The 24605-nt window shown below is 45.3% G+C and overlaps 1 protein-coding gene across 1 annotated transcript in view; it reads right to left on the reverse strand.

The window, feature by feature from the left end:
• Positions 1-24605, reverse strand: part of LOC111856018 (inactive phospholipase C-like protein 2) — a 120266-nt gene that overhangs the window by 50286 nt on the left and 45375 nt on the right. The window contains exons 6-22 of the mRNA XM_023835616.2: positions 24265-24439; positions 23875-24005; positions 23564-23715; positions 23218-23373; positions 20333-20512; positions 19333-19420; positions 18828-18950; positions 18412-18504; positions 17576-17782; positions 16591-16685; positions 16250-16392; positions 15480-15635; positions 14666-14717; positions 13640-13747; positions 13434-13550; positions 2715-2815; positions 2049-2392 (exon numbers count right to left, since the gene is read on the reverse strand). Coding sequence (XP_023691384.2) covers positions 2049-2392; positions 2715-2815; positions 13434-13550; positions 13640-13747; positions 14666-14717; positions 15480-15635; positions 16250-16392; positions 16591-16685; positions 17576-17782; positions 18412-18504; positions 18828-18950; positions 19333-19420; positions 20333-20512; positions 23218-23373; positions 23564-23715; positions 23875-24005; positions 24265-24439 — 2421 coding nt within the window. The remainder of the gene's footprint in view (positions 1-2048; positions 2393-2714; positions 2816-13433; positions 13551-13639; positions 13748-14665; positions 14718-15479; positions 15636-16249; positions 16393-16590; positions 16686-17575; positions 17783-18411; positions 18505-18827; positions 18951-19332; positions 19421-20332; positions 20513-23217; positions 23374-23563; positions 23716-23874; positions 24006-24264; positions 24440-24605) is intronic.

Genomic DNA, 24605 nt, shown 5'->3' on the forward strand with positions numbered 1-24605 from the left:
TCTTCGTCAAATCAAAACAACATTCCACTGGGTGATCATCAATAATTCTGAAGGGGCACTCAGTACTTGAAAAGGGAGCCAATTTTGACCGTTTGTGCAAAAAGGCTGAGATGTTCAATCACCCCCAACTCCACGTCCCTGACCAACTGCAAATGTCTCCAGAACCACGCGACGTAGAAAACGCAACCAGCCCGATTCTCGCAAACGATGGCTACGCCCCGACAATGACGCCTATACAGTTACCAGGGCCCCGGCAGTTCATAACACTGCACTTGCACGTGCACACTGGCGCAGCCAAACGGAAGGCAAGACAGCCACGCGCTCGGTCAGCAAATAAATGTACAACGAGGTAGGCATTGCACATTTACAAAGGTATCGCTTTGAACTCTAAACACAGAACAAACAGATTTTCTATGTTAATGTTGAAAAGCGAACAGATATGAAATCTGCAGTATCTACCATGTGTAGCGCGGCATGACACCTTACTGGAGTTAATTCAGAGGAGAGGATCTGGACTGACAGTTCGCTAATGGGATGCTTTACCAACAAAATCATCACCCATGGAGAGCCACTTGTTATCCCGTTATCCTCGGCCCCACTTGAAGCTCGTGCTAATAACAGGAAACAGCTCTTGTCTGCCACTGACTCATCTCTCATCGGTGCATCGGTCTCCAGGCATCACGGCACAGCAGACACTCCCACCAGGTTTGAGGCACAGGGCTCGGTTTGGTTTGGTCGGGCTGGCTTTAGTACGTTGGCGGAAAAAAAATCACCTGGGATTTACGTTAGTTACATTACAGAGCTTGCAAGCGCAGTGAATTACTGCTTGTTTGTTTGTTTGGATGTTGAGCATTGCTAAACCAAGAAATAAAAAAACAACATTCTTCGAAAACACTCCAAACAAACCACATCCTGACCCTTTCCGTATCCTTTTAATATCTGTCATGAAAATTCTTTAATATGAGCACATTGCAAAAACAAATACAAAAAAACTCCGTAGGCGATGGTAAAATCTCTTGGGATTCCTGGCGTCTTCAAAACAAACACGATGTTTTAATCCCTATTAAGTGGCAATGACTTATAAGGCTAAAAAAGCCTCATCCATAGGGAACACGTCTGGGAAGATGAGTCAGGGGCAGGGATTTGCTGAGTAAAGTCGGTATGAAACAGGAGGAATCGGCCTCATCTGGGCACTGATCAGACACCATGCAATCAGCCCGGGTCGGTGCGAGAACAACTTTCGCTTATGTGCGAAAGCAAAAGTACGTCTAGGTTATACAGTTATTCACTTCATGGAGAGGGGGGGCCCAGTGAAGAGCCCGACTGCCAAACCTCGTCCGTGCACCAGCTACCACCATCGCAAACCAAAAAAACCGCAACACTGCCTCTGCTTGCTTGAAAGCATTATTAAAAATATTTACAATAATGATGCATCGGACTACCGTTTCCCCTCCTTTTCTGTTCTGGGGCAAAAACAAGGCAGATCTGTTATAAAACAAAAAATGACTGTCATGCCACATTTCTCCATCTCACTCGCAAAAAACCCCCCCAAACATTGTTTTCTTCGTTATAAGAAGTGAAAGGCACATGACAAATGTGTCCTCCTCCACATTAGCCCCACCGTCCATTATGCTGCGATTGGGGGGGCAAAAATCCCTGCTACGCTTTGGTGTCACCCCATAATTATGTAAAATCCTCATTTAAAATATATTTTACTACTACAGGAAGAACAACCGCCTTATACAATCAGAGCGAACGTGAATGTGTTTAACTTAGAAAAGCGTGGTATAACTCTGAACACTGTGGTAATAACCGGGTATATTCTTATCTACACCATTTTTAATATTAATATAATGCATTCCTTACAAAACCATCCACAAAACTGTCTTTTATAAAGGGACCGGCACAATCCAACTGATTTATTTCAGTTTTGGTGTTTGGTTGATGGTGCATCCAGGATTATTCTGAAACACTGTATGCATTAGTGTCTACGGGCTGGATGTGTCTCATTTGGCACGACGGGACAATAAGAAGTGAAGGGAACCTACCTTCATAATGCCGCAGGGTGTATTAACGGCGGCCTGATTCCTCTCGGCGGACTCCTCCCGACTGCATCGGGCGAATCTGGGGCTGCCGAGCTCCTTATACCTTCCATTGGCATAAACCACTTCGGCTCCGAACACCGGGTGTGCGGTGGCCACGGCGGCCGCGGCGACCTCCAGAAAGGCGCGGGCGCTGGACGGGGCGAGCGCGGCTTCGGTGCTGCCCGGAGCAGCCTTGTCTGCGGCCACCGGCGCAGGCTTAGTTGCAGAATTAGACAAAGGTCCCGTTACACTTTCCGTCGTCTGTACCTCTGCCATCATCCCGGCATTACCAGAAACAAACAGAGACCCTTAGTTTTCGCAGCGTGATGAATCCATGACATGCAAGAATAAATGCTATAAAAGCCGAGATCGCGTAGTTTGGTTAGTCCGGCACCTCCAACTCTTCTCCCCGAATGTGAAATGGACCGAGCGGCGCCCTTCCTCCGATCTTCAATTACCAGCTAAATGCACGCATGAGTGGCGCCTTCACGCATAAAAGACTAATAAAAGCGATCTGACCGGCGCCGAGATTCGGCTGTGATTCGCGGCAGCCCCCGGCAGCTGGTGCCCGTGCGCGTCCGGCAGCATCGCGCCGTCTCCGCTTTTCAGTGAGAGAAAGGAGCTTCGTACTTTCGCACGTGTTTCCGCGGGATGCAGCGACGCGCGGCGTCCTGTCCTCAGCACACTCATCTGCACACCCCCCGCAGTCACACACCAATCCCTCCCGGTGCCTTTGATTCGGGGCGTCACATATATACGCAAAAACCAACAGCCGTCCGAAGTACGAGCCCGCTATTTAGGAATTTCTTTGCGCATTTAAGTGTCTTTTTTTGCAGTGTGGCAAATAGTTGAATTTATTGATGTAAAATAACAATTATATCCTAACAGTGCCTAAGTCCTTTCGGACTGCAACTAAAACCTAAGTCCTATTTACTACAAATGCCACTGAGATCGGTCGTGAAGAAACACTATTTTGCGCCCTCTAGTGGTTCCTACTCTACAATACCTCAGGAACACCGACACAGCGTGTCGATACCTGAGACACCTAAATTAGTTCTAGTTGAAATTTAGTACCCCCCAAATTCGACGTTAGAATTCAAATGGTCAAATGGTTATAACATAAAGGTACGGTAGGCTATAGAATGTCACATTAACATGCAGTCTAAAATAATGCAAACCCAGCCATAAAACCATTCATAATTTACAACTCTATATACAGCCATACACAAGCATTTCAGATTAAGCAAGCCAGAGGTACTAGATCTTGTAAAATGAGTAAATGACTACACTTCTCTTATTTTAAAGTTCACATTGAAAAGCTACCATAGTCTTCCAAAATATTTCTCCAGAGAACAAGGCTGCCGCTAATGATTTTGGGCCCCATGAAAGCACATCATACTCACACATCATATGAATATGTTCCAAAATATTTAGGGGCCCCGTCACTCAGGGGCCCCTGAAATCATCACGTCTTTCCTGACCTTCGCAGTGCTCCTGCCAGAGAAGTTCACATTAGTTTATAACTGATGTTACGAATTCAAAATTAAACTTAGTTGAAATTTTAAAAATCATAGAAACAAACCAGAAGAACGATGACATCGAAAGACGATTCTCTTTCGAGGCGCTGTTGACCTAGTAACTCAATCTTTGTGCTAACTTCACAGCCTCGTAAGAAAATACTGTTATCAGAACAGATAGTGCAGAAAACACCTATTTGTAGTATGTGACATTAATTATACACAAGTGCCAAGCAATGAATCATCTATCGTCCCTATGGTAACATTACAACAACCTCGAGCAGATTCAGTCCTTGCCAATTAAAGCGTTTCATCAATTTAGTATTAAACACGCTTCATAACAGACTGAGTATTTTTAACCAGAACAGATCGTCTTCGCTTATTCGCGTGTTCCATTCTTGCAAGACGATCTTAATAGCTGGCAGTTTCTTATTTTATTGATCTGAATTGGTTTAGCTTTTTTGAGCTCTGGGTCCTGTAGGGCTCGCTGTATGTCAGTTAAGGTGGCCTTGAAACTAGAGAGACGTTTTTTGAAGCCACACTGGAGCAACTGTGTCCTTCAGCAACCTGCATGACCTAAAAAATTCTTCCGTAAATGTCTGGTTACATACTAAAGGTAAAACAGGCCTCTTTCCTGGAGAGTCCTCTAACTGACCTTGGGAATGTCGCTTTAAGATGACAATCTCTTCAAATAAACAATGAATATAAACTGTCTTTTATTTTGTTAAAGAAGCTGTAGCAATACTCTCTGAGTTCATTTCGCCTCATTAGCCCTAACTATCTTTGGTTTTTGTTCATTTTCACGTGTTGCAAAAACCTCCTTATTTGTTTTCTTGAAATCCCCGCTCTCCCCCCGATTGCATTACTCTCCAGAAGAAATGCCTCCTTCCACAGTAAAATGATTCATGTGCTCAGTCCCAGTGTAATGTGGTTCCGGCTGCCTTTGAAACAATGATGCCACTCGTAGTCTGATACAGGGAAAACCTGCAATAGCAAGAGTGGACTGGCATCCTGCAGCAAATGTAGTACCTGTTTAAAGAATCACACCCAGCATCACGGTAGGTAATACTGGGTAATATACCTAGCAATCATTGCTATCTTCAAAATGTCACTATTGCAATTGGCTGCTATGCATGTTGAAAACACAGAAATGATTCAGAGTGGGCCGTTTTAAAAAAAAAAAATGTAATCAGATCCTGGCCTTCACTACGACACTGAGTTGTGAGGTGTGCAGAATGAGCAACGGACTTTCCCAGCTTCTAGAAACCCCTGTGAAATGCAGTCTTGCCGTTTCTGCTCCGCCTGGAAGGTCCAGGTGAAGTTCCTGCATAATGCATGGCTACAGATCCTTTATGGAGACCCAGCCGAGATGCCTTCACCTCCTGGTGTGGAAAGTGCAGCCACCCGAAGATGTTAAAGGAGATGAAGAAACCTCGACCTCTCCAACCATCAGATAGAGGAGCGAGCAGTGAGCTTCCAGAAGCCACTGCAGACTAACACACACACGCGTCACATTGTGACACTCAGCAACTGCAGCTCAGTGCAGCCACTGCCGTCTCAAGCACTTAGAATTGCATTGACTGCACTGATCATAACCACAAGACAAGCCACAGGCTTGTTTGTATCAAGTGTCTCGTGCCACGTTTACTGTAAATGGGGTGTTTTTCGTTTTCAAATGCCACAGGTTCACCTTCCCCAAAAAGCAATTGGGCCAGAGCTAAATGTCATGACATACCTCATTCTAAGGGCTTGTGCTATATGGCAAAGACACATTTTACATTCTTTTTCCTGTGGGTCATTGGTTTCCCTGTAAGGGCTGATTTATTCGTCTGCGCAGAAGCTGCACCACAGGTAGCTGTGCAGCCTCGCAGTCTACACCATCGCCAGATGCACACCTCCCCAGAAATGTAACTACAGGCGTCAGACTATGGTAGTGTTCCCCATATCCGGTCTTGAAGGGCCGGTCTACAACACAGTTTGTAGATTCCCCCGCTCAGACACAACTTATTCAGCTTTCTAGCCAATTGACAGGTTTAGTAGGTGTGTTTGAACAGGGAAATCTGCAAACTGTTTTGCAGACCGGCCCTGCAGGACCGGAACCGGGGAACCCTGGACTATGGTTATCTATGCAGCAGATTCTACGCAGAGGTATAAATCAGCCTTAAGGACCTCCTCTGCTTATCGATTCCACACAGATTACACAACTAGCAAGAGAGAGGCCATGTTACAAATATGTTCCTATTTGTGATAAGATCAGTGTACAAGCCCAAAACTTGGTTAAAAAAAAAAAAATCTTCAATCGGGGAGCTGAATCTGCAAAGTACTTCTCAAGATATTTGTCAAGATCTCCATGGTGATGTAATCATTTCCATCCATCAGCTCGTTATCAGAGGATTATATAGCCAGGCACAGGTATGCATAAGCACATGGGCAGTCTGTGAAGGCTATAATAGTTAAGTAATTATTGTCATTATTTAAGGTTTTGTTAGTTGAGGAGTGTCTTAAGTATTAAGTAAAAATAAAGACATGACATATAAAAATAGCACATTAAATTGAGATTATATTGCAATTACAGTATATTAGATAGCCTACATTATTATATAGCACTACAGTAATAAGTAATGAAACTGAAATGCTATAAAAGTTTTGTACTAATGTATCAATAAAAAGTTGCAAACTGGTCTTTGGAACCTTGTGTACAGAGCCTTCTTCTTTGGGATTGAGGTGTAAAAGGTGGGTTCCTTAAATGGGGGAGGGGGAGAATCCCCGAATCCAGGCCCTCTGGTAACATAGACGCCCCAGGGAGGTGCTCACTTTGCTGAAAATGCTCCCACCTCCTCTCTCCACTTCCGTCCTCCTTTGCCCACTGGGTCTAGTTTCCTGTGCCCCCCCCAGTCTGTTAGCCATGCTTCTCCCCCTTTTCTTCCTCCTGCTCTCATCCTCCGCAGTCCCAGCAGGCATGTGAGACTTCTAGCTCCCACGTAAGCACCTCCCTGGAGGCCTGCCAGCTCCAGATGTCACTCCCTCATGTGCCGCCAGCAGGCCTGCTGAAGGCCCAGCTGGCTTCCTCCCCACCCCAAGTCCTTCTTTCTAACCCTATGACCAGCATCCCTTCATTCTCCAGGGGGCGGAGCCAACCTAAAATCACACTTATAATCGCCCTTGTCTGTGCTTATGCCCATATTGCCCATGGTGTGGAATTAATTGGGTCTTTAGTAAGTAACCTGACTAAGCCAGACTGCACCAGTGGGTTTTGCTGCATCATGCAGCCAAACCAAAATCCTGTTCCTGGTCACCTTTTTGAAGGGAATCACCATAGGCCGGACAGTACTGAAAATGCATCTATACATAAGTACATATTTTTTAAAATGGTTACTATTTTTCAGAAATCCTAACCATTGAGATTCCTTTTAACCCAAGACACTGATGAGAATTCGGTAAAGCATGCTTGACAAAATTCTTCAAAAAATGTTTTAACTTGCAGCGAAAAAAGCACTTTAACTGGCTGACAAATTATAAATGTTTAAAATATTTATAAGCTCACATTCTTCAGTCAAATAAGCCCAGGAAAACCCTTATTGGATACAAACCCCCACATACAAGCTGATGTGACTATCTAAGGTTTGTGAATTATTCATGAATAACCCAATTCCATCCCATGAATAAGAAAATTGCAACCATGCGTAGAGATTGGGCAAAAAAAAAAGCAGAATGGAATCTTTTTATTTTTGGAAAAAGTGAAAGGAAAGAAATGTGAAGAATGTAGGTTTTGCAGTATATCATGGTGCCGAATCTGTCAGAGTCGACTGTGTGGAAGTGAAAGGAGGTGCAGTGACACACCAAGGCCTGAAGTCTGGGCTGCACCCGCACTGCTTCCTGTACCGATTCGGAAGACTGAGGCGGAGGCAGAACCGAAACCCGTTACGAGTCTCTGCAGTTTCTCTGTGGCAATATTCTGACAGCAGCACGATTATTTCACCACCAAGGGGACTCGCTCCGTCTCAGAGCAGCTGCACTTCAAATGGAGTCGGCACTCCTGAGAAAAAAAGCCGTTGTTCATATCAAAGCCAGAGAGGCCCGACTTACCAAAGATCCACTTTTAGGCCGGGAACCCGAATTATATTTCCTCAGATTCCATCAGCGACACAAAGTCAAGATCCAGCAGGGTCCACTGGTAGATTTTGTTGACCAGGCGGGGGAGGGGGGAATCCCCTTGGTAGGTTTTGAGGGGGTGGCATGGATACCCTGACCCAACACTGTACAGGGGCCCTTGAAGACAAAGAATTATATGGAAAACTGGGCAGGGGGACAGTTTTCTAGGGACACCCCCGCCAAGTTGACATACGTATGGAGTCATAGTGCCAGAGAAGACATTGTTCAATCATCTTCTGATTCATATATTTGTTTATGGTTACCAAAAGTTGATTTTTCTCACAAATGCATGAATATTAGAATCCTATTAGTCATTGCCTTGTTGGATATTTTGTACGTGGACTTTTGCAGAATCTGCCTTTTCTGCTTCGGGTAAATTAACAACAGATTTTAAGTTCAAAATGTCATTATTTAGGGATCGGACAGCCAGGTAGCAGACCTTAATTAGCGTTCATCAATCCACCCACCCATTTTCTGTAACCGCTTGTCCTATTCAGGGTTGCAGGAGATCCAGAGCCTTTCCTGGAGGCTGCGGGTGCAAGGCAAGCACCAGCCCAGGATGGGGCTCCAACCAATCACAGGGCAGTTAACACATAACAGTGTAATATACCCGGTAACCTTATGGATATGTGAAGCCTTACACCTTTGCCATTCCCAAAATGCATCAGTATCGAGAACGCCCCGAAACAATGCGGCGGTGACACTCTTGCTTCACGCTGCTAGGGCGGGGGGATTTGATTTCCGTTCATGGAATTTGCTCGTTCTTCCTGTGATGTGCAAATTTTCTCGAGACTCTGTTTTTTTTTTTCTTGACTTGTAATTTAGTGAGTCTGTGAGTGTGTACCCTGCAATGGACTGGCATCCCATCCGGGGTGTACCCTGGCCTTGTGCCACATAACTTTCTGGGACAGATTCCAAACGCGTAAACCGCATAAACAGTTAGAAGATGGATGAGTTGATGAAACGCTGTAGCACTACTGACATCTAGTGGCTGCTAAGCGAAATCACAATCAGCTCTTGCCGTTACTGCGGGCCCCTGAAACAAACAAGCGCAGGAACTGGAATTTCAATTTTCAAAAATATTGCCAATAAGGATTCAAAAACGCCAGTTACTTCTGCTTGTTGGAACATGATGGCTATAGATAACAGGAAAGCAAAACAATCTGGAAAAGTCATTTCCACTGTTTCTTTCTTTGCAAAATAATAAATCTGCACTCGTGGTCTATTTCAGGGACCACCGTGGCTGGTAGTGATGCCTCATTGGGCTCCAGTTTATTTGTAAATCTCCAAAGCAACTGTTTGACCAGTTAACATTCAGCATAGCACAGCTAGATACGTGACTAGATGCTTAAAACTGTATTGGCTGAATAATAATGAATAAATGCAAAACATATTATCATATCCACACATAGATGTGTACCAATGACATATACCATGACGTATTTAGTTATGTGCACGTCACATTAATATCACTTTTCCGTCTCTGGACATATACCTCAGGACTTCCAAACACTGATTCACTGCGTTCAAATTGTATAATAAGGCCACCCGATAACGAGCACGTCGCAAGAATATTGCTCCCAAATTGAGACGTCCGCTATACTTTTTGTAGTATTAATTCATTGAATGACAACCCAGGTTATTCCGCTCTCCTGTCCAGAATTCATCTCCTTAGACACCTCTGTTAGGCTACTTATTGGTTCTGGTGTCTCCAAATATAACCTATAACAAATCATAGTACCTAGATGTTTTTAGTTCCCAAGGCACTAAAAATCTGTATAGTTACTGTAGAACAACTCGGTCCAAGTAATGGAGCGGCACAAATATACGGAGCCCGAAAAGAAAAATTGACTGCAACTTCGACTAAAAACATCAGACCAGATCTATTCCCTCATCATTTAAATAAAACATCTTCTAAAATTATTCAGCGACTCATTACTTAAGAACACAAGCGTACCTAAAGGCAGGGCTGCCAACTCTAACGCTTACGCAAGAAATCTTACGGCAAATCTATATTACATCAACAGCCAAAAATAAGCTAGGCTACATCAAAAGCACTGGGGTAATTTGCAAACCCTACACACGATTTACAAGGTAAGCAAACTGTTACGTAGACCTACGTGTAAATGTGTGTGCAGACTCGTTTCTAATAGCAAAAGTCACTGCAGCCAGCTGAAATTTGAGAAGGAAAGCGGCATTTCTGTGGCACAAATGAAGACGAATTACGGGGGGTTGCTTGTGTTAGTCGGGAGGAAGCTGACAACCCCCGGTCCGGCCCCGACATGACAGCTGCTCCACGTGTTCGCTGAAATTCAGCCGTAACGGTCACCGCTTCCGTGTCTCACTTTTATGTGTCTCTAATCCTGAGCAACGGGAAATGAAGCGGAAAAAAGCTCGTTGCAGAAGGATTTCTACCTCTGATTTTATTCTGCTAACAAGTCGCTCGTCTGGTAAGCTGGCATATCTATGTAACGAGAATTATCAAGCGGATCTAGTTAAAACTTAAGGCTTAGGACCATATTGCGCTAATGTGCTACTGTGGAGCTAAATGAATAAAAACAGTAAACCAGGAAATTGACCTGCAGTCGTGAACCGAAGAAAGGGACTTTCTGAACAGCTACAGCAAATAGACAGCTGACTAACGGGTATAAGTATAAATAGCATGTTGACTTGAGAAAAAGTGTCAACTAAGCAAACAGTTGCAGACATGTAAATCCATCCATCCATCATCCCGCACATCTCCTGATTAATAATAATAGAACTAATAAAACATTCATTGTACCTAACTGCTAGTATCCTGGCAACACGTATCTAAGCAACTGCGACACACTAACTTGGAACATGGCCAGGCCTGTCAGAACCGGAAACATTAAATTGTTGATAAAGAATATGCAATTTGAATGCATCTTTTCCGGACTACATAATTTCATAGTTTGGGCTGGCGTTGCAGGAAAATGACTAGGAGAGTTTGTTTACTTTTCCAGGTTAATTTCGAAATGGACAAATATTTTTCCACCAGTGGAGCTGTTAGCGTTAATGATCGGGATTCAGTCTGTAATGCAACATATGCGTGTATTTCCCCCTGCATTACAAACCCATGCAGAATGGGAACATTTAACGGCACAGTCCAGTGGTCCAAACTGACGTCACATCGCAAATGATTCTACTTAGGTCTCACGGCCGACTGTTAGGTCTCACGGCCGATTCATGCATCTTAAGCTCCAAGTATTGCCAATCCATTCATCTTTACACCACTCTTCCCGTTAACATACTGTCAATGTGTGGGGGAAATTAAAGATCCAGTCTTCTCATTATTAGCCAAACCTGCAGATGGCTACATAAGACGAGATCCTCGCATCCTCAGGTCCTACAAGAGAAACTATATATTGTACCAGAAAGATTTCAATCTTGTTCTTGCTTCCTACGATAGATAGATAGCTTTCATTAGTAGCTTAAGCACTTCAAAATCTTGAACACAACCGTGGGTGATGCAACGAACATGAACTTCCAATATTTTTTACATTCCTTTTTTTTTTTTTTTTTTTTTTTTTTTTTTATTGCCCACCACCACCCCCCCTCTTCGGAGGACAACTTTATTTTACATTACATTCAAGAGTAAAGATTGTGGCCGCTCCGAACTCCTTTTTACATTCCTCGTGTACAAACATTGACCAATAAAGGTGTTTAAAAAAGGGAATAAACTGTATTTACGACTGCTAACAAAACAGTGTAAAGCACATTTATTGGAGAAGCATTATTTTCCATTGCCCTTTACTGTTCAAATTATTTATAAAACTATTAGCATTTTGGGTTTCCTGGATTATGTCCAAGTGCTGAAATCCAAACGCCAACAAAGGGACGAACACAGAACTCACCACGATTACACAACAGTAGGCAGAAAGAAACACGGAACAATCTGGATTAAAAATAACAATACTGACATTAACAATAAAAAATGCGAAAACGTCACACAATACCTATAGCTGAATTCCTTCTCCAAATGGCAGTAATTAAACAATGCGCACAATTTGGTGACCAAATCATGATAAACGCGGCATAAAAAGGAATACATCCTAAAATAATTCATTAAAAAAAAAAAAACGAACAACAAAAATAAACCAGTGATTAATTCCATTCTACATTATGGCTTGTTGTGGTTCTTAACGCAAAGCAACAATTTGCCGTGGCTTCCACAATCTCTGTTCTACTCTCACACAATGGTCACAAACCAGAGGGGAAAACCAGAGATAAGGTAATAAAATACTTTTCCCCGCAAAAAAAAAGTTATTTATAGTTACTCTATACACACAGAAACCCCTCAAATTCACCATCTCTATGTCAATGATACGCAGCGTTAGTATAGTGCTCATTCCTGAGACATGTTGGCTTGTCGGCGAACAGCAGGAGCGGGGAAAGGGAACGTCGCGTGTCACTTCCAGTGGCAGAAAGGTGGTGATGTGGGCAGGGGTGACAGTCCTGGCTGAAAGTGCCCCCTTCAAATGCACTTACGGAACTTCTTAACTGGCTTAACTTGAATGTCCTTGCACGTTTGTTGTTGTTTTTTTTTTTTTTTTTTTACCGATATCTCATATGCTGTCGGCGACATTCCCGACTTTTGCCAGTTCGGGCCAGAACCCACAGGCCAGGAGTGACGAGATCAGTGAGAGGCATTTGGTGAAAGAGTAAAGTGGGGCAGCAAGGCTTTTGTGGTCTGAACCGACAAATGGGTGAGTGCACAACAGTATGAATGCACAGACGACTGCGTTAGTGTACTATTGGTATTATAACAGGAGCCTGCCCTGCTTTTGAGGTGAGGACCCGCCTGCCCCTAGCGGTTCCCTGGCATGATTACTCAGTACCAGCTAGCTAAGTAAATCAGGGTGGCGGATATGGACAAGCTGGGTTTTACAGATGTGACGTTGGCCATCCGAGCAGGTGAGGGTTTCCAGGGACATGCAAGACGGTACGTTACAAGAAGCCCGAATCCAGCGTGTTTGGAACAAACGGTGACGTATATCTCACAAGAAACACATGACAGTCACAATATGGTTTCCAGAAAAAGGGTGCAGGGTCACACCAGATCTTCCAGTAAGCGCTTGATTGCTCAGCCTCTGGCCTAAAATGGCCATACTACGTGGGACATTCTATCCTTATGGCTTTTGCTATAATCCACCTTATGTCCTTTGTTATAATTCACTGGAATATTGTACATTTCAACCTGAAAACTCTCCAAAGTAACATTAATGCCATTTCACATAAGGCAATAACGTTGTGGACTACACCTACCCATAAAACCTGATGAACCTTTACCAAAAGTACAGTCAAAATACTTAAACGGCTTATCTCTATAGTTCCTTCTTTGTCATTTTTGACTCATCAAAAATAATTCTTAGAAATATAAGCTGAAATTTACAGATTTAGGATGGGGGTTTTGGGTATGTGTGTAGGCAATAAGCTGTATTTTCCCATTAAGTTTTGTTTGATTTTTAGATATGTTTGGGGGAGGGGAATATTGTGAAAAACATTCTGGCATGCAATTAGCATGCTGAAATGGAAAAAAATAAAGTATTCACGGCGATTGTTTCATGTTTTCTAAAGTATAAGAGGGACAAACTACGGAATTAAATCTTTATAAACAAAGTGATTGATTTTCGCTTTGTCAGAGGTCAAAGGTCATGACTGCTGTCCACTCCACTGGTTTTCCATGGGCCGTCGGAGCAATTCCTCCACGTGCCTTGCCACGTCCATGGTATCATCCAGGTCGAACTCCCCTTCCGTATCCAACATTGGATCATTCCTGTCACCAGGCACAAAGGCACACAAGGTAGTGTAAACAAATGTCTGCGCACGTGTGCATGAACACATACAGATCACTCTCCTGCTTACATGGGAGGGTAGATGCCATAGCCGTGCGAGTGACTGACAGCCGGCGAGGCCGCGTGTTCCATGTAGGTGGGGTTCACGCTGGATGGGTCAGGGTTGGCAGTGGTGAACCTGACATCCGAACAGAAGCAGGTAAGATGCTAATTACACCAAAAGACCTGGGTAAACACAGGTAATTACCAGACCAATGAAAAACTGGCACAATTCAGGGAAAAAGATTAGCTCAATTTGGGGAAAAAATAAGTACAGGGAAGAACAAGGAGCTAAAAATATGCATCATATGTGGTATACATTATTTCCATGTTTTGAAAGTAATTATTTTAATGCTCAGGGATTAATGCTGAAAGACTGAAGGACAAGATGGACTTGTTTGTTCATTACGTGCATGCCGGGCTGTGCGTGCTATCCCGAGAGCCCTAGACATTACTCTGCCCCACGGCCAAGCTCTCCGTGGCAACGCCGGCCTGCCGCCTGAGCTGCAAACTCGGTGACATTCTCCACCGCGCCAACAGCATCCGTGTAGGGGGAGAGAGCCCCACTTAAACTCCATTAAATCAGCCACCTGCACTTAGAGTGGCCGCCTAATTGCCGATATGCATTCAGAGATGGTCGGTCGGGATGGGGGGGGGGGGGGGGTGTGCAGGGAGAATCCTAGTGCATGGTGAAAGCCCAGTTAAGACAGAGTTGTGCGTCCTTCTCAGGAGCGATAAGCAGGGGAGGGATACGGAGGCTGTGTGTGGAGGTGTGGAGGCTCTTCTGAAGAAGGCCCTTTCCTTGGGATCCTACTCACCTTCTCTATAAATCAATACTGTACTCTGCGAGGTGAATGATTAAAAATACGTTCACATTAATCAGCAGCGGACTGACAGCAGGTAGCTTAATTCGTTCACGCAAATGCATAAGCTGTAAAAGAATGGTCCAATTTAGGATAAGCAAGTGGGGAAAAAAAAAACCTATTTCCTGTAAGTAACAAAAACTGAAAAGGTTGATAGAGGGGGAGCAGAAGGAGCAGCGGGGGCCTGGACTTACTCTGGAACCACCTGTTTGATCTGTGGTTTGACGTAGCCATCCACTGGTTTTGCTGGAGGGGGGCCAAAAAGGAAAAATTAAGGAAACGGTCAAATGAGGGTCCATGCGATACAAGAGAACGGGCTTCACTTGATTTCTTGTTTATATGAGGTAATACAAAGGTGTCACGTCTTGATGTGATTACATTAATCTAGTACAATTCGTTATGACAAATGATTCTGCGATTCGCTAGAACATCATATATCGCATAGAAAGCAGTGTAAGATGTTTCCACTGGTGCGCTGCGTTGCAGTGCATTTTGAAAACGCACTGCTGCATGCGCTTCTCTGCACAGCAAACTCCCAATGATGACAATGAAAAATGGATACAAACACATTCCAAGGTGTTTGTATGCATTTTTTTACTCCCTCTTTTTCCCCACAAACACTAGGGACAATCATGTACAATCACAGAAATGGCTAATTAAACATTAAAAAAAACGTATAAAGACTCAAAAGAAAGTGGACAAATGCGAGATGAAACGGCAGAAAAACGCATGCGGAAAAAATGTAAAAATGCATTTTTTGGCTTCCCTGGTGGGAACAAACCCTTTCTATTGGCTGTCGGGGAACATGTGGTCATGAGTGTATGTATTTGACGTTTAGAAGCACACATCGTCATCAGCACACTGAAGGAAGACGCTTGACACAATTTGATTATGCAAAGTGCGACCTTTGTCTGTTTGTTAACCAAATGAGGGTTCACCAGGATTTATTTCTGCCTAGAAACCCCCCCTCCCCCCCAAACATGATGATAGATGCAAAGAGGCCCGTACACAGTGGTGGGGTGTAGTATTTGGAGAAAACATCATCTTTGGGCCGGTCGGGGTACAGGAATAGGAGGTGGTTGAGGTCGCTGATGCGGTCAGCCAGGGAGCGGATAGAGAAGTCTTTGGACGTGTACGGCATTAGGTTCCAAACCATCCTCTCTCCTGAGAAAGGGAGGGAAGAGTGGAGGCACTCAGCTTAGAGCATCAGAGAGCCCGGAATAAAACCAGAAACCAGAGTATCTGAAGTTCAGTTATCCAAAGAAACATGAAACATTCCCCCGTCCATCCACCTATGCAAACATCCACACATTCCCCCCTCGTCTTATGCAGGATAGCTGGGGTGCAGAGTCGATCCCGGAAGATACAGGCACAAGCCAGGGAATAATCCAGGATGGGGGGCCAACCCATCACAAGAATCCCCCATCCCATCCAACATATTATTCCTACCACCCACCAATCCCTAAATCCTTTAACCGTTCAGCTCAGACTGAGCAGGGCAGGGGTACACCCTGGCCAGGAGCCCAGTCTATCACAGGGCATATACACGGTCAATCTTATGGACCCCATCCTACAACGTGGCCAGAGACAGCAATCAGCCTAATTGTATATCTCTGAACTACGGGAGGAGACCTGCAATACTTGAGGAGATTATGCAAAACGAGGCCGTAAAATTGAATGCGAACAAACATGCGTTGAACTGACCGGCCTTTACAACCATGAGATGACCAGCTTCTCATCGGGGTAAAATGCAGACCCCCCCCCCCCGGCCGCAGTACCTGCTTTGTTCGGATTCTCAGCCACCCAGGCGATGGTGATGCCGCCGATCTCCGAGTCACTGAAGCGCAGCAGGAAAGTGCCGTTGGGCTTGGACATGAGCATGTCCTGAGCCTGCTGCTTGTTCACGAAGCCGAGGATGGCCCTGCGGCAGCGGAGGCGTACAGAACTGCCCGTTAGCGTGTCTACCTCTCAGATACTCCGGTGTATGCATGCGAGAATTTCCCGTCATTTTTTTTTATGCGCTATTGCAATACTGAAGGGTCAGCAGGAACTGGTCTGCGAGCCCGAGACCATGTTGAATGAGGCTGGGAACACACACAAAGGCCGGTTTCATTCCCACCCGTCGTTCCAGTGCGGCTTCAGGTGCTTTTTGGTGAGCTCCATGACTCCATCAAACCACTGCCAGAAGGTGAAGTTCCGCCCTGGCAAGCTCTCCTACGAAAGCGGACGGGGGGTCAATAGGCTGCGGTGAGGATGCGGAAAATGTCGCAAGGCTTGTCCGTCGTCTCAGTCGACTTCCTCTCCCTATGCATTCATTCGTTCAAAATCACTGTCTAATCCCAGAAGAAGAACATGCGGAACCTACAGACCACATTACAAGATGGATTTCAGTACTTTTTCCCCTTAAACTGTTTTGGCTTCTATTAGCGTACAACATACTTGCAATGAAAAAAAGTTTTCCTTCATTCTTGCGCAACAAAACAGGGGGGCAAACTAGGGAGGCTGAGTTTGTGTGTCGATCGAATAAAATTTCAAGAACACGCATCTGCAGCTTTGGCCCTAATACATATAGAGATACAGCGTTTTAGACGTTACAATGAAACGACCCATTATTTCCAGACTGATAACACTATGTTCCAATCACTCCATTAAGCTAGAAAGACATTAGCAGGCCGCTGGGAATCACCACGTGAATTCTTGCCACGATATAAGAGTTTCTTAATTGAATTAAAGTCCCTCTTGACTGAGGACTAGCTACTTATGTGCTCATTGTTACTAGGAGTTTCTTAAGACTGACCAATAGAACTGGCTCTATCTAGATTCCCCAGGAGAAATGAAAGCAGATGTGGATATCATGGTGAGTCTCCGCAGTCTCATGCAGGGGTGACTGTTACAGTGGAATAATGTCTCTGAATAAATGCTGAACAGCTGAGTACATTTGAGTAGAGTAACCCCTGAAGCCAGAGTGAGTATCATAAAGCAGAAGCGTCATGTCATATTACCATTATCACCACCACAACATTCTACAACAAGGTGAAATGAAATAATTGTCACCGCCTGAGAGCATGACCTGTGTTTTCTCCTGAAGGGCACAGAAAGCTTACCCTGTTGAACTGTGACCAGGAGATGGTCATGTTGCGGTAGTCCTCTGGGTTAATGCTGCCGTTGCTGAAGGCCTTCTGGGCCAGGAAGACCAGGTTCTCCTCGGACAGCCCCCGGTTGCTCTGCACCTCAGCCTTGTACTTCATGTTGATGGCTTCACAGAGTTGCGGCCACAGCACCTTATCCGGAACAAGGAACGGTACCCGGCCCTGGGCGTGCACAGAGCAAACCTTTGCTAAGATCCTGAGGGCATGGGCTGGCTTGTCTTATCAGGTTGATGTGAGAGGATGGCCAAAGCCTGCCTTGAGAGACCGGGTCAGCTGACTGTCAGTATCCAAGCTGATTGGTTCCAGCCATTCCTCATCCCTGTGGCCCCTATATAGCGGAATGTTTTCGGGACCCGTCTGTGCTATGGGGCACTTCCTTGCCACTCATCTCCCCCGAAAAAGGAATCCACAAATATACCCCATTTCACACCATTCTGGGTATCAGGCTGTGGAGTCTTTTCCTCTCATTTAAATGCCTGGTTGTCTCCCAACTTCCTTATAATGGTTTTCCAGCCACATGTGTTAAAATCGCATGTTCAAGTGGACAAAGTATTCGTTTTACGTAATATGCAAACAGAAACCTAAGGCCACTTATCAGAGCCAATCTAACAACTTTAATAGTTGACACGTTAACCTCGCAAATAATGTTATGGGCGGGGATTAAGCATTACTGATGGCAAATTCGGTTACGCAGTAAGGAAAGGGCTTCAGTTTAGTGGCTACGGCTTTCCCTGCTTTATTCATTCATTTAGACAAGACATTTAACGTAAAGTCAAAGACGAAACGCTCACCGGCTCTGCAAAGGCATTATCCCAAAGAACGGTTGCTGTTGCATTGTTGTCTTGACTACCGTGGACAATCACCACAACAGGAAGTGATAATGTCTGAGTGAAGTGTGCAGCCAGGAAGAAGCAGAAGTCAGAATATGACAGATACTCTGATGGACAGACTAAGAGTCAGAGTAACTAATCGTTAGCAATTTAAATATAACTTCCCAGTAATAACCTATAAAAAGCAGACAAAACAGTTTCAGATCACAGGCACCAGGGAACTTACGGTGTGCTCTTCACTCAATTTCTAACTCAACACACTAGTTAGTGTTATGCAACAGTCTGTAAACTGCAACATGTTGTTTTTTTTTTTTTTTTTTTTAATGAAAGACTTGCAGTTAATGCATCCAAAATGAGATAAGGAGAGTTCTTTTTACCTTCACTTGAAAAACCAGCTCATTGCCACCCACACTGAACTGGGATTCGAACAGAATAGTGAACTTCTCCTCAGTCACAGACTCCGCCCCACGCCGGTCTGAGCGCTTTATCCGTTTTAAGGACTGTAAGACAAGAGCATGAAATTAAGGGAGGGGGAGTCCATATTTACTCACTGCCCCCCTCCCCTTTCAGTCTACTCCAGCAGGGCTTGTTAGATCCCTGTTCACAAAGCCGTCTGACCTAACACACGCAGCCTGGATCACGGGGGCATCTGAGGTCACATTGCCTATTGTGCCTAAATGACTGTGAAACACTTCAAAGGACCAGAGCCATTACTGCGACATACTCTGGAATTGGCTGTGTGAGGTCCTAAGAGGTCTCAGGCCCAAAACAGGGGCACGCCGCAGTTGCTGCGTTAATACCTCAGTGCACTACAGGAAACACTGGCTTCTAGAGGTCATCCTACATGAAACACAGACGTCCCCCCGGGCCACCGCGGCTCACCATGTTCCTGAAGTGGGCGCTCAGTGTCCCGGTGGTCTGGTGGTACTCCATCACGCAGTTGTTGTTGAGAATCTCACCACTGCTTTCACTGAAATGGCAGGAGAGATTGTTCAGAAGGGCTTAAGCGGAGGTCCGGCCAGGTCCGAAGCTTTCGTTGTGCTGTGCTGCCATGGGGTTCAGTTCAAGGGAACAACTTTTAATGACTTTTGTTAGTGAAATAAAGTGTCACGAAACCAGGCAAACAGGAATTCCTTTATCAGATGCTTAAATATTGCTCCCAAATGATTCAATATTACTCCTGCAGATGTGAGAGTAGTACTTGCTGTCAATATCATTAAATCTGTAAGAATGCAGAGAGGGTATATTAAGTAAAGTAACCCAGCATAAAGCAGTACTGAGATTTTGGGACGGAAATGCTGCTTCTGAGAGCTGTGCCAGGTGGCAACTGAGCAGTTAAACACCATGTGGCCCAATGTTCTTTCAGAGATCCCTTCAGACCAGGGATCCTCAAACATTTGAATCAATCAGAGGTCTGGAACAATTTTCAATAACAAAACAACATTTCATGAACTGTAACGAATTAACAATAACTTTCTACATAGACATCAATATATAACAATAATGGAAACTTAACATAAAGACTTTTAACGCTCGCTGATCTTTCGGACTCCTTGTCAACAGGGGGGGGGGGGGGGGGATTATGACGATATTATGTGTGTGCAAAGTTTGGTAGTTCTATGTTGTATAAGACTTTTTACTTTAGCCATATTGATTCATAAGGTGCATTATCGGCTAGGTCTGTATTAACTTGCAGTTCACTCCACATCTGGACCGCGGTCCAGACTCTGAGAACCCCTGCTATAGACCTTCCTCCTCAGCGCTCATTACGGTACGTCACACGACTGCCGACTTCTGTGCCGCTGGGTGGCAAGTCCATCATTAATGAGGGCGGAGTCACGGGGAGGGCGGAGTCACGGGGAGGGCGGGCATCCTGACTCACTTCCTGGTGTTCTCGTTCTTCAGCAGCGCCTTGGCCTGCTGCTCGCTGATGATGGTGGCTTTCACCTGGGGCGGGTTCATGTGCACGTTGAGCCGCCCCCCTACGAGCAGCCGCACGGTGGCCGCGAACTTGGTCTGCGTCTTGAGGACCTGTGGCGGCTGCTTCTCGATGATGAAGGTGCTGGCGGGACATGAGGACACGATGCCATCATTCGAGGTCAGAGACAGAACGTGCCAGCATGAAAGGTCATGATATAAATTATATCTGTTATAAATAATGCTTATTATTTTGTAATTATTTATGACTTAATCATTCATTTTTCATTTATTTTTTTACATAACTGATCTAATAATTTGTCTTCTCTCACATTAAACTGGACGAAAAATTGTACAGACACATAGAAAGATGATGCAGGAATGACATGGAACAGTCTGATTAATACACAGTTGGATATGGATGAGTATGACCACTGATTATCGCATGCGTGGCTTTGGTCCCACCAGTGAGTGAATTCCCTGAACATTCCTCTTTCAGACTGCCTTCAGGACCACCCCCCCCAGTTTGCCACATAAGTATTCTCAGCATGTTACGACCCACTGTGTGAATGCAAACTGACACATATGACTGACATCAACATGCCATTACAGGCTTTTGTCACATGACTTGGATCAAAGAGCCTGTGTTGCTCATCCCGTAATAATAATAGTTCCTAGCGTGCCTTTGGAATATTTTTGCCCCGAAACCTGTTGAGACTTTCCATTTCAGGGGTGACTATGATTCATAGACCATCAGTTTCTGTGATACTCAGTTAGGGCCTACCCCAAAAATTAAAAAATACTATATCATTATTAGCAGAACATCCCCATTTGAAGTTAGAGTGTTGTTGGATTATCCTTTTATGCAATATTTTTCCTGGTATAAGGTGTGAACAGGGTCTCTTTAAGAGGTCTTCCACTGTTTCATACCGAAATATTCTGTACTGTAATTAGGGTGACTACAAAATCCATGGGCCACTATGAGCTACTTCAGGTTTAATAAAACTACTTTAAAACTGATAGGCTCCTGTGCTTGGCTAATTAGTTCGATTCTTTTTGTGCTTGTCCAGTTTTGTTTCCTTGATTGAAAGACTCATCCAGCTGTTTCATTTAACATTAGTGACACGTACATGATTATAAGAGACTGACCAATCAGCACACAGCAAGAACTCAGTGAAATTCAGGTCTTTTTCGTTGAAATGGTAGTTTACAAACCCTGTCCTAGCTCATAGCGCCCCCTGACATGGACTGGGTGGTCACCCTAACTGTAACAGTCAGCTAACATAAGCCATTGAACCATGCTTGAGCCCTGTGCTTGATGAAAGCCAAAAAGCTCACTTCAGGTGTCTCCGTGTTTTTGGTTTTTAAAAAAAAGTAACCATGACAGCGCCTATCAGGAGGTTAATCACGACTGCGAGTGATCACATGTACCTGCAGAACCACATGCAAACCCTCATCTCTAATGGATACATATATGCTCATAAACAGAAGGAAAGTAACCACAAATGTGCGACTTGAATAAACACTTATTACCAACGAGTCTACCGGCTTGGCAGAACTAGAGAGGCAAGAGGGAGCAGGCCCTAGACTAGCTGATCCTGCCGTGCGGAATTCTGTTCAGTCGGAAGGGCGCCGTTCCAGGTGCCTCTCTGATCGGGGGAGGGGGATTTACATCCAGGTAAATAGCCTCGGACAGTCACAAGAGACTTTCCTTTGAAGCACTAAGTGACGGTAAAGTGAATGTCAGAAATAGTCTTGAAATGGCTGGTACGTGACAGCTAATAAAATGAGAAGTAATAATAATAATAAAAAAAAATTTGAACTCATGGAACCGGCAGAGAGAACACAGGAGTTCGGTCAGGGCAGAGAGTCACTCTATATCATTAGTGGGGGGGAGGCTGCATCCTGCAGACACTCCACAGATTAATGTATCACTCAGCAGCATTAAAATATCATGTTTACACTTGGGGATTGCATCCCATCCCGCTTTTTTTATTCTAATGGAGAAACGTTTCAAAGCACTGCACCCATCGAACTCTGCCTTGAAGCCTCAGCCCAGTGAAAGCCTGTTTATCTTTATAATCAATTTCAAGTTTAAAATCCATCCATCTTTTGACTGCTTACCCAGTACAGCAGTGTTTCCCAACACCCACAGACAGGCCAAGTTTTTGCTCCCTTCCAGATAGTCCACATTTTTGCTCCCTCCAAGCAAAACATGGACTGTCTGTGGGCCCCTGCGGACCGGACTGGGAAATGGTGCAGCAGAGGATCTCCTGTCCCAGAAAGCAGGGATCACAAGAGACTTGTAGTGACTCTCACACAGTCACACACTATGGACAAATGAGGCAGCAGTTCACCTAACTACGGGCTTGAGTTGCATGAGGAAACAGGAGTACCCAGAGGAAATTTGCATAATACAGGGAGAACACGCAGACACCACACAGGGCGGGGGTGTGTGATTCAACCTCCCACCCTGGCAGGGCTGAGACTACAGCGCTATCTCATGATCCATTGTAGTCTGAAGGTCAGATTTTATCAAAAAACTAAAACTCCTAAAATATGACTATAGGAAATGGATATCAACTTCAAATTTCAACATGTAAGCCCTATCAGGCATTTAGACTTTAGTGTCCATTAATCTACCGGGTAAATATATGTGAAAGATTAAAATTACACAATCATCTTGTTTTGGTGGTGTTTTTCTCCCACTCTTGGCCTCGTACACAGACTAATGGATTCTGGGAAAAGGGTGCCTGAGCGATTCCTTAGAGACAGGGGGGGGGGGTGGTGGCTGCGAACAGGGAGCCCATCTTCCTGCTGTGCCCCCACCTCCGCGGTTCGCTGTCTAACCTGGTGACGAGCGCGGAGATGATGTCTGTGATGGTGCTGTTGAGTTCCGTCAGCAGCTCCTCGATGGGGCCGGGGATGGGGAGCTGCTGCCTCAAGTGCTCGGCCCGCCGGATTTGTTGCCGGTTCTGCCAGATCATCTCTGCTAGCTTCTCACACCTGGGGGGCCAGGAATGAACACCAATCGAAGCACAGCTGGAAGTAATAGTGGCTGATGTTCCACACATGAGCGCTGACATAATCAGTAGCCTCATCAAGTTCTCCCTCTGGGACAAAATGACCAGTACAAATATCGTGCGTCCTGATTGGCCATGTGTACCATGGAGGAAACAGCCAGCTGAGGACTCACCAAGACTGCAGAATGTCCAGCCCCCCCTCGGGTGGGCCGCCATTGCCGGCCAGCTGTTGCCGTCTCTTCCACTGGATGAGCTCGTCATCTAGGATGATGGTCTGCTGCTTCCGGAGCATCTGCAAAGTCTTCTGGTGCTTCTCCGCGAGGTCCTGGAAACACAAATGTGCAAATCTGGGTTACTGAATGACCCTCTACTTCGAGTGCTCCTGAAGGGCGTATGCGGAGCAGCGTCGACGCGTCACGGTATATCACCCCACAGCCACGCCCCTTCATGCCCATATTAGGCCTGGGTAAGTGAGATGTCGCACCAATCTGTATTTCTGTAGTGTGTTGGCCTCGCGAGTGAGCCAGGCTTCCACAGCGGCCCGCTTGCTCTGCAGGCTGGGCTCCCGCAGTTGCCGGTCAGCAGGGGGCAGGCTGGAGAGACTGCTCAACTGGGCTAGAGAGGGGTGCGGGGGTGGGGGGGGGGATAGAGGCGAGGCGGCAGAGTCAGCAGGTTTCGCTTGGCTAAAATCTCACGCGCGCCACACACACAAGGACAGAAACACACCCGCATGCAAACAGAATTCCGCCTTGCTGAGCCGCACAGTAATAATTCACCGGCTTGAGTCTGTAATGCAGCCCGAGGCTGCGGCGCTGATTTAAGAGGCCATAAAACCCGCCAAGCAACACTGAGCCCTGAGTCCACCAGAGCTCACCCTGAATGCGAAGACTCTCTTGGTACTGGATAATGAAGTACTCCTGGTGGTGCTGAAGCTTGCGCAAGTCGTTATCGGTGTCCTGAGTCATCACCCGCAGCTCTTCAAAGGCCTGGTTGATCTGTTGGTACTTCTGAGACATGCTGTCCATCATGCCACCCACCGGGGAGATTGACTGCTGGGCACATGGCCAGAGTGCGTTGGCACAAACACACAATTCAAATTTAAGCCAAAAGAGTCACTCGACATCAAGCGTAACCGGTTTACGATATAATGTAACTTAGCAGACGATCAAGACGCAAATGATCAGATTGCAACATCTTAACTGAAGTAACAACCTA

The sequence above is a fragment of the Paramormyrops kingsleyae genome, chromosome 22 (genome assembly GCF_048594095.1).
Source record: "Paramormyrops kingsleyae isolate MSU_618 chromosome 22, PKINGS_0.4, whole genome shotgun sequence".
NCBI classification, from domain to species: domain Eukaryota; kingdom Metazoa; phylum Chordata; class Actinopteri; order Osteoglossiformes; family Mormyridae; genus Paramormyrops; species Paramormyrops kingsleyae.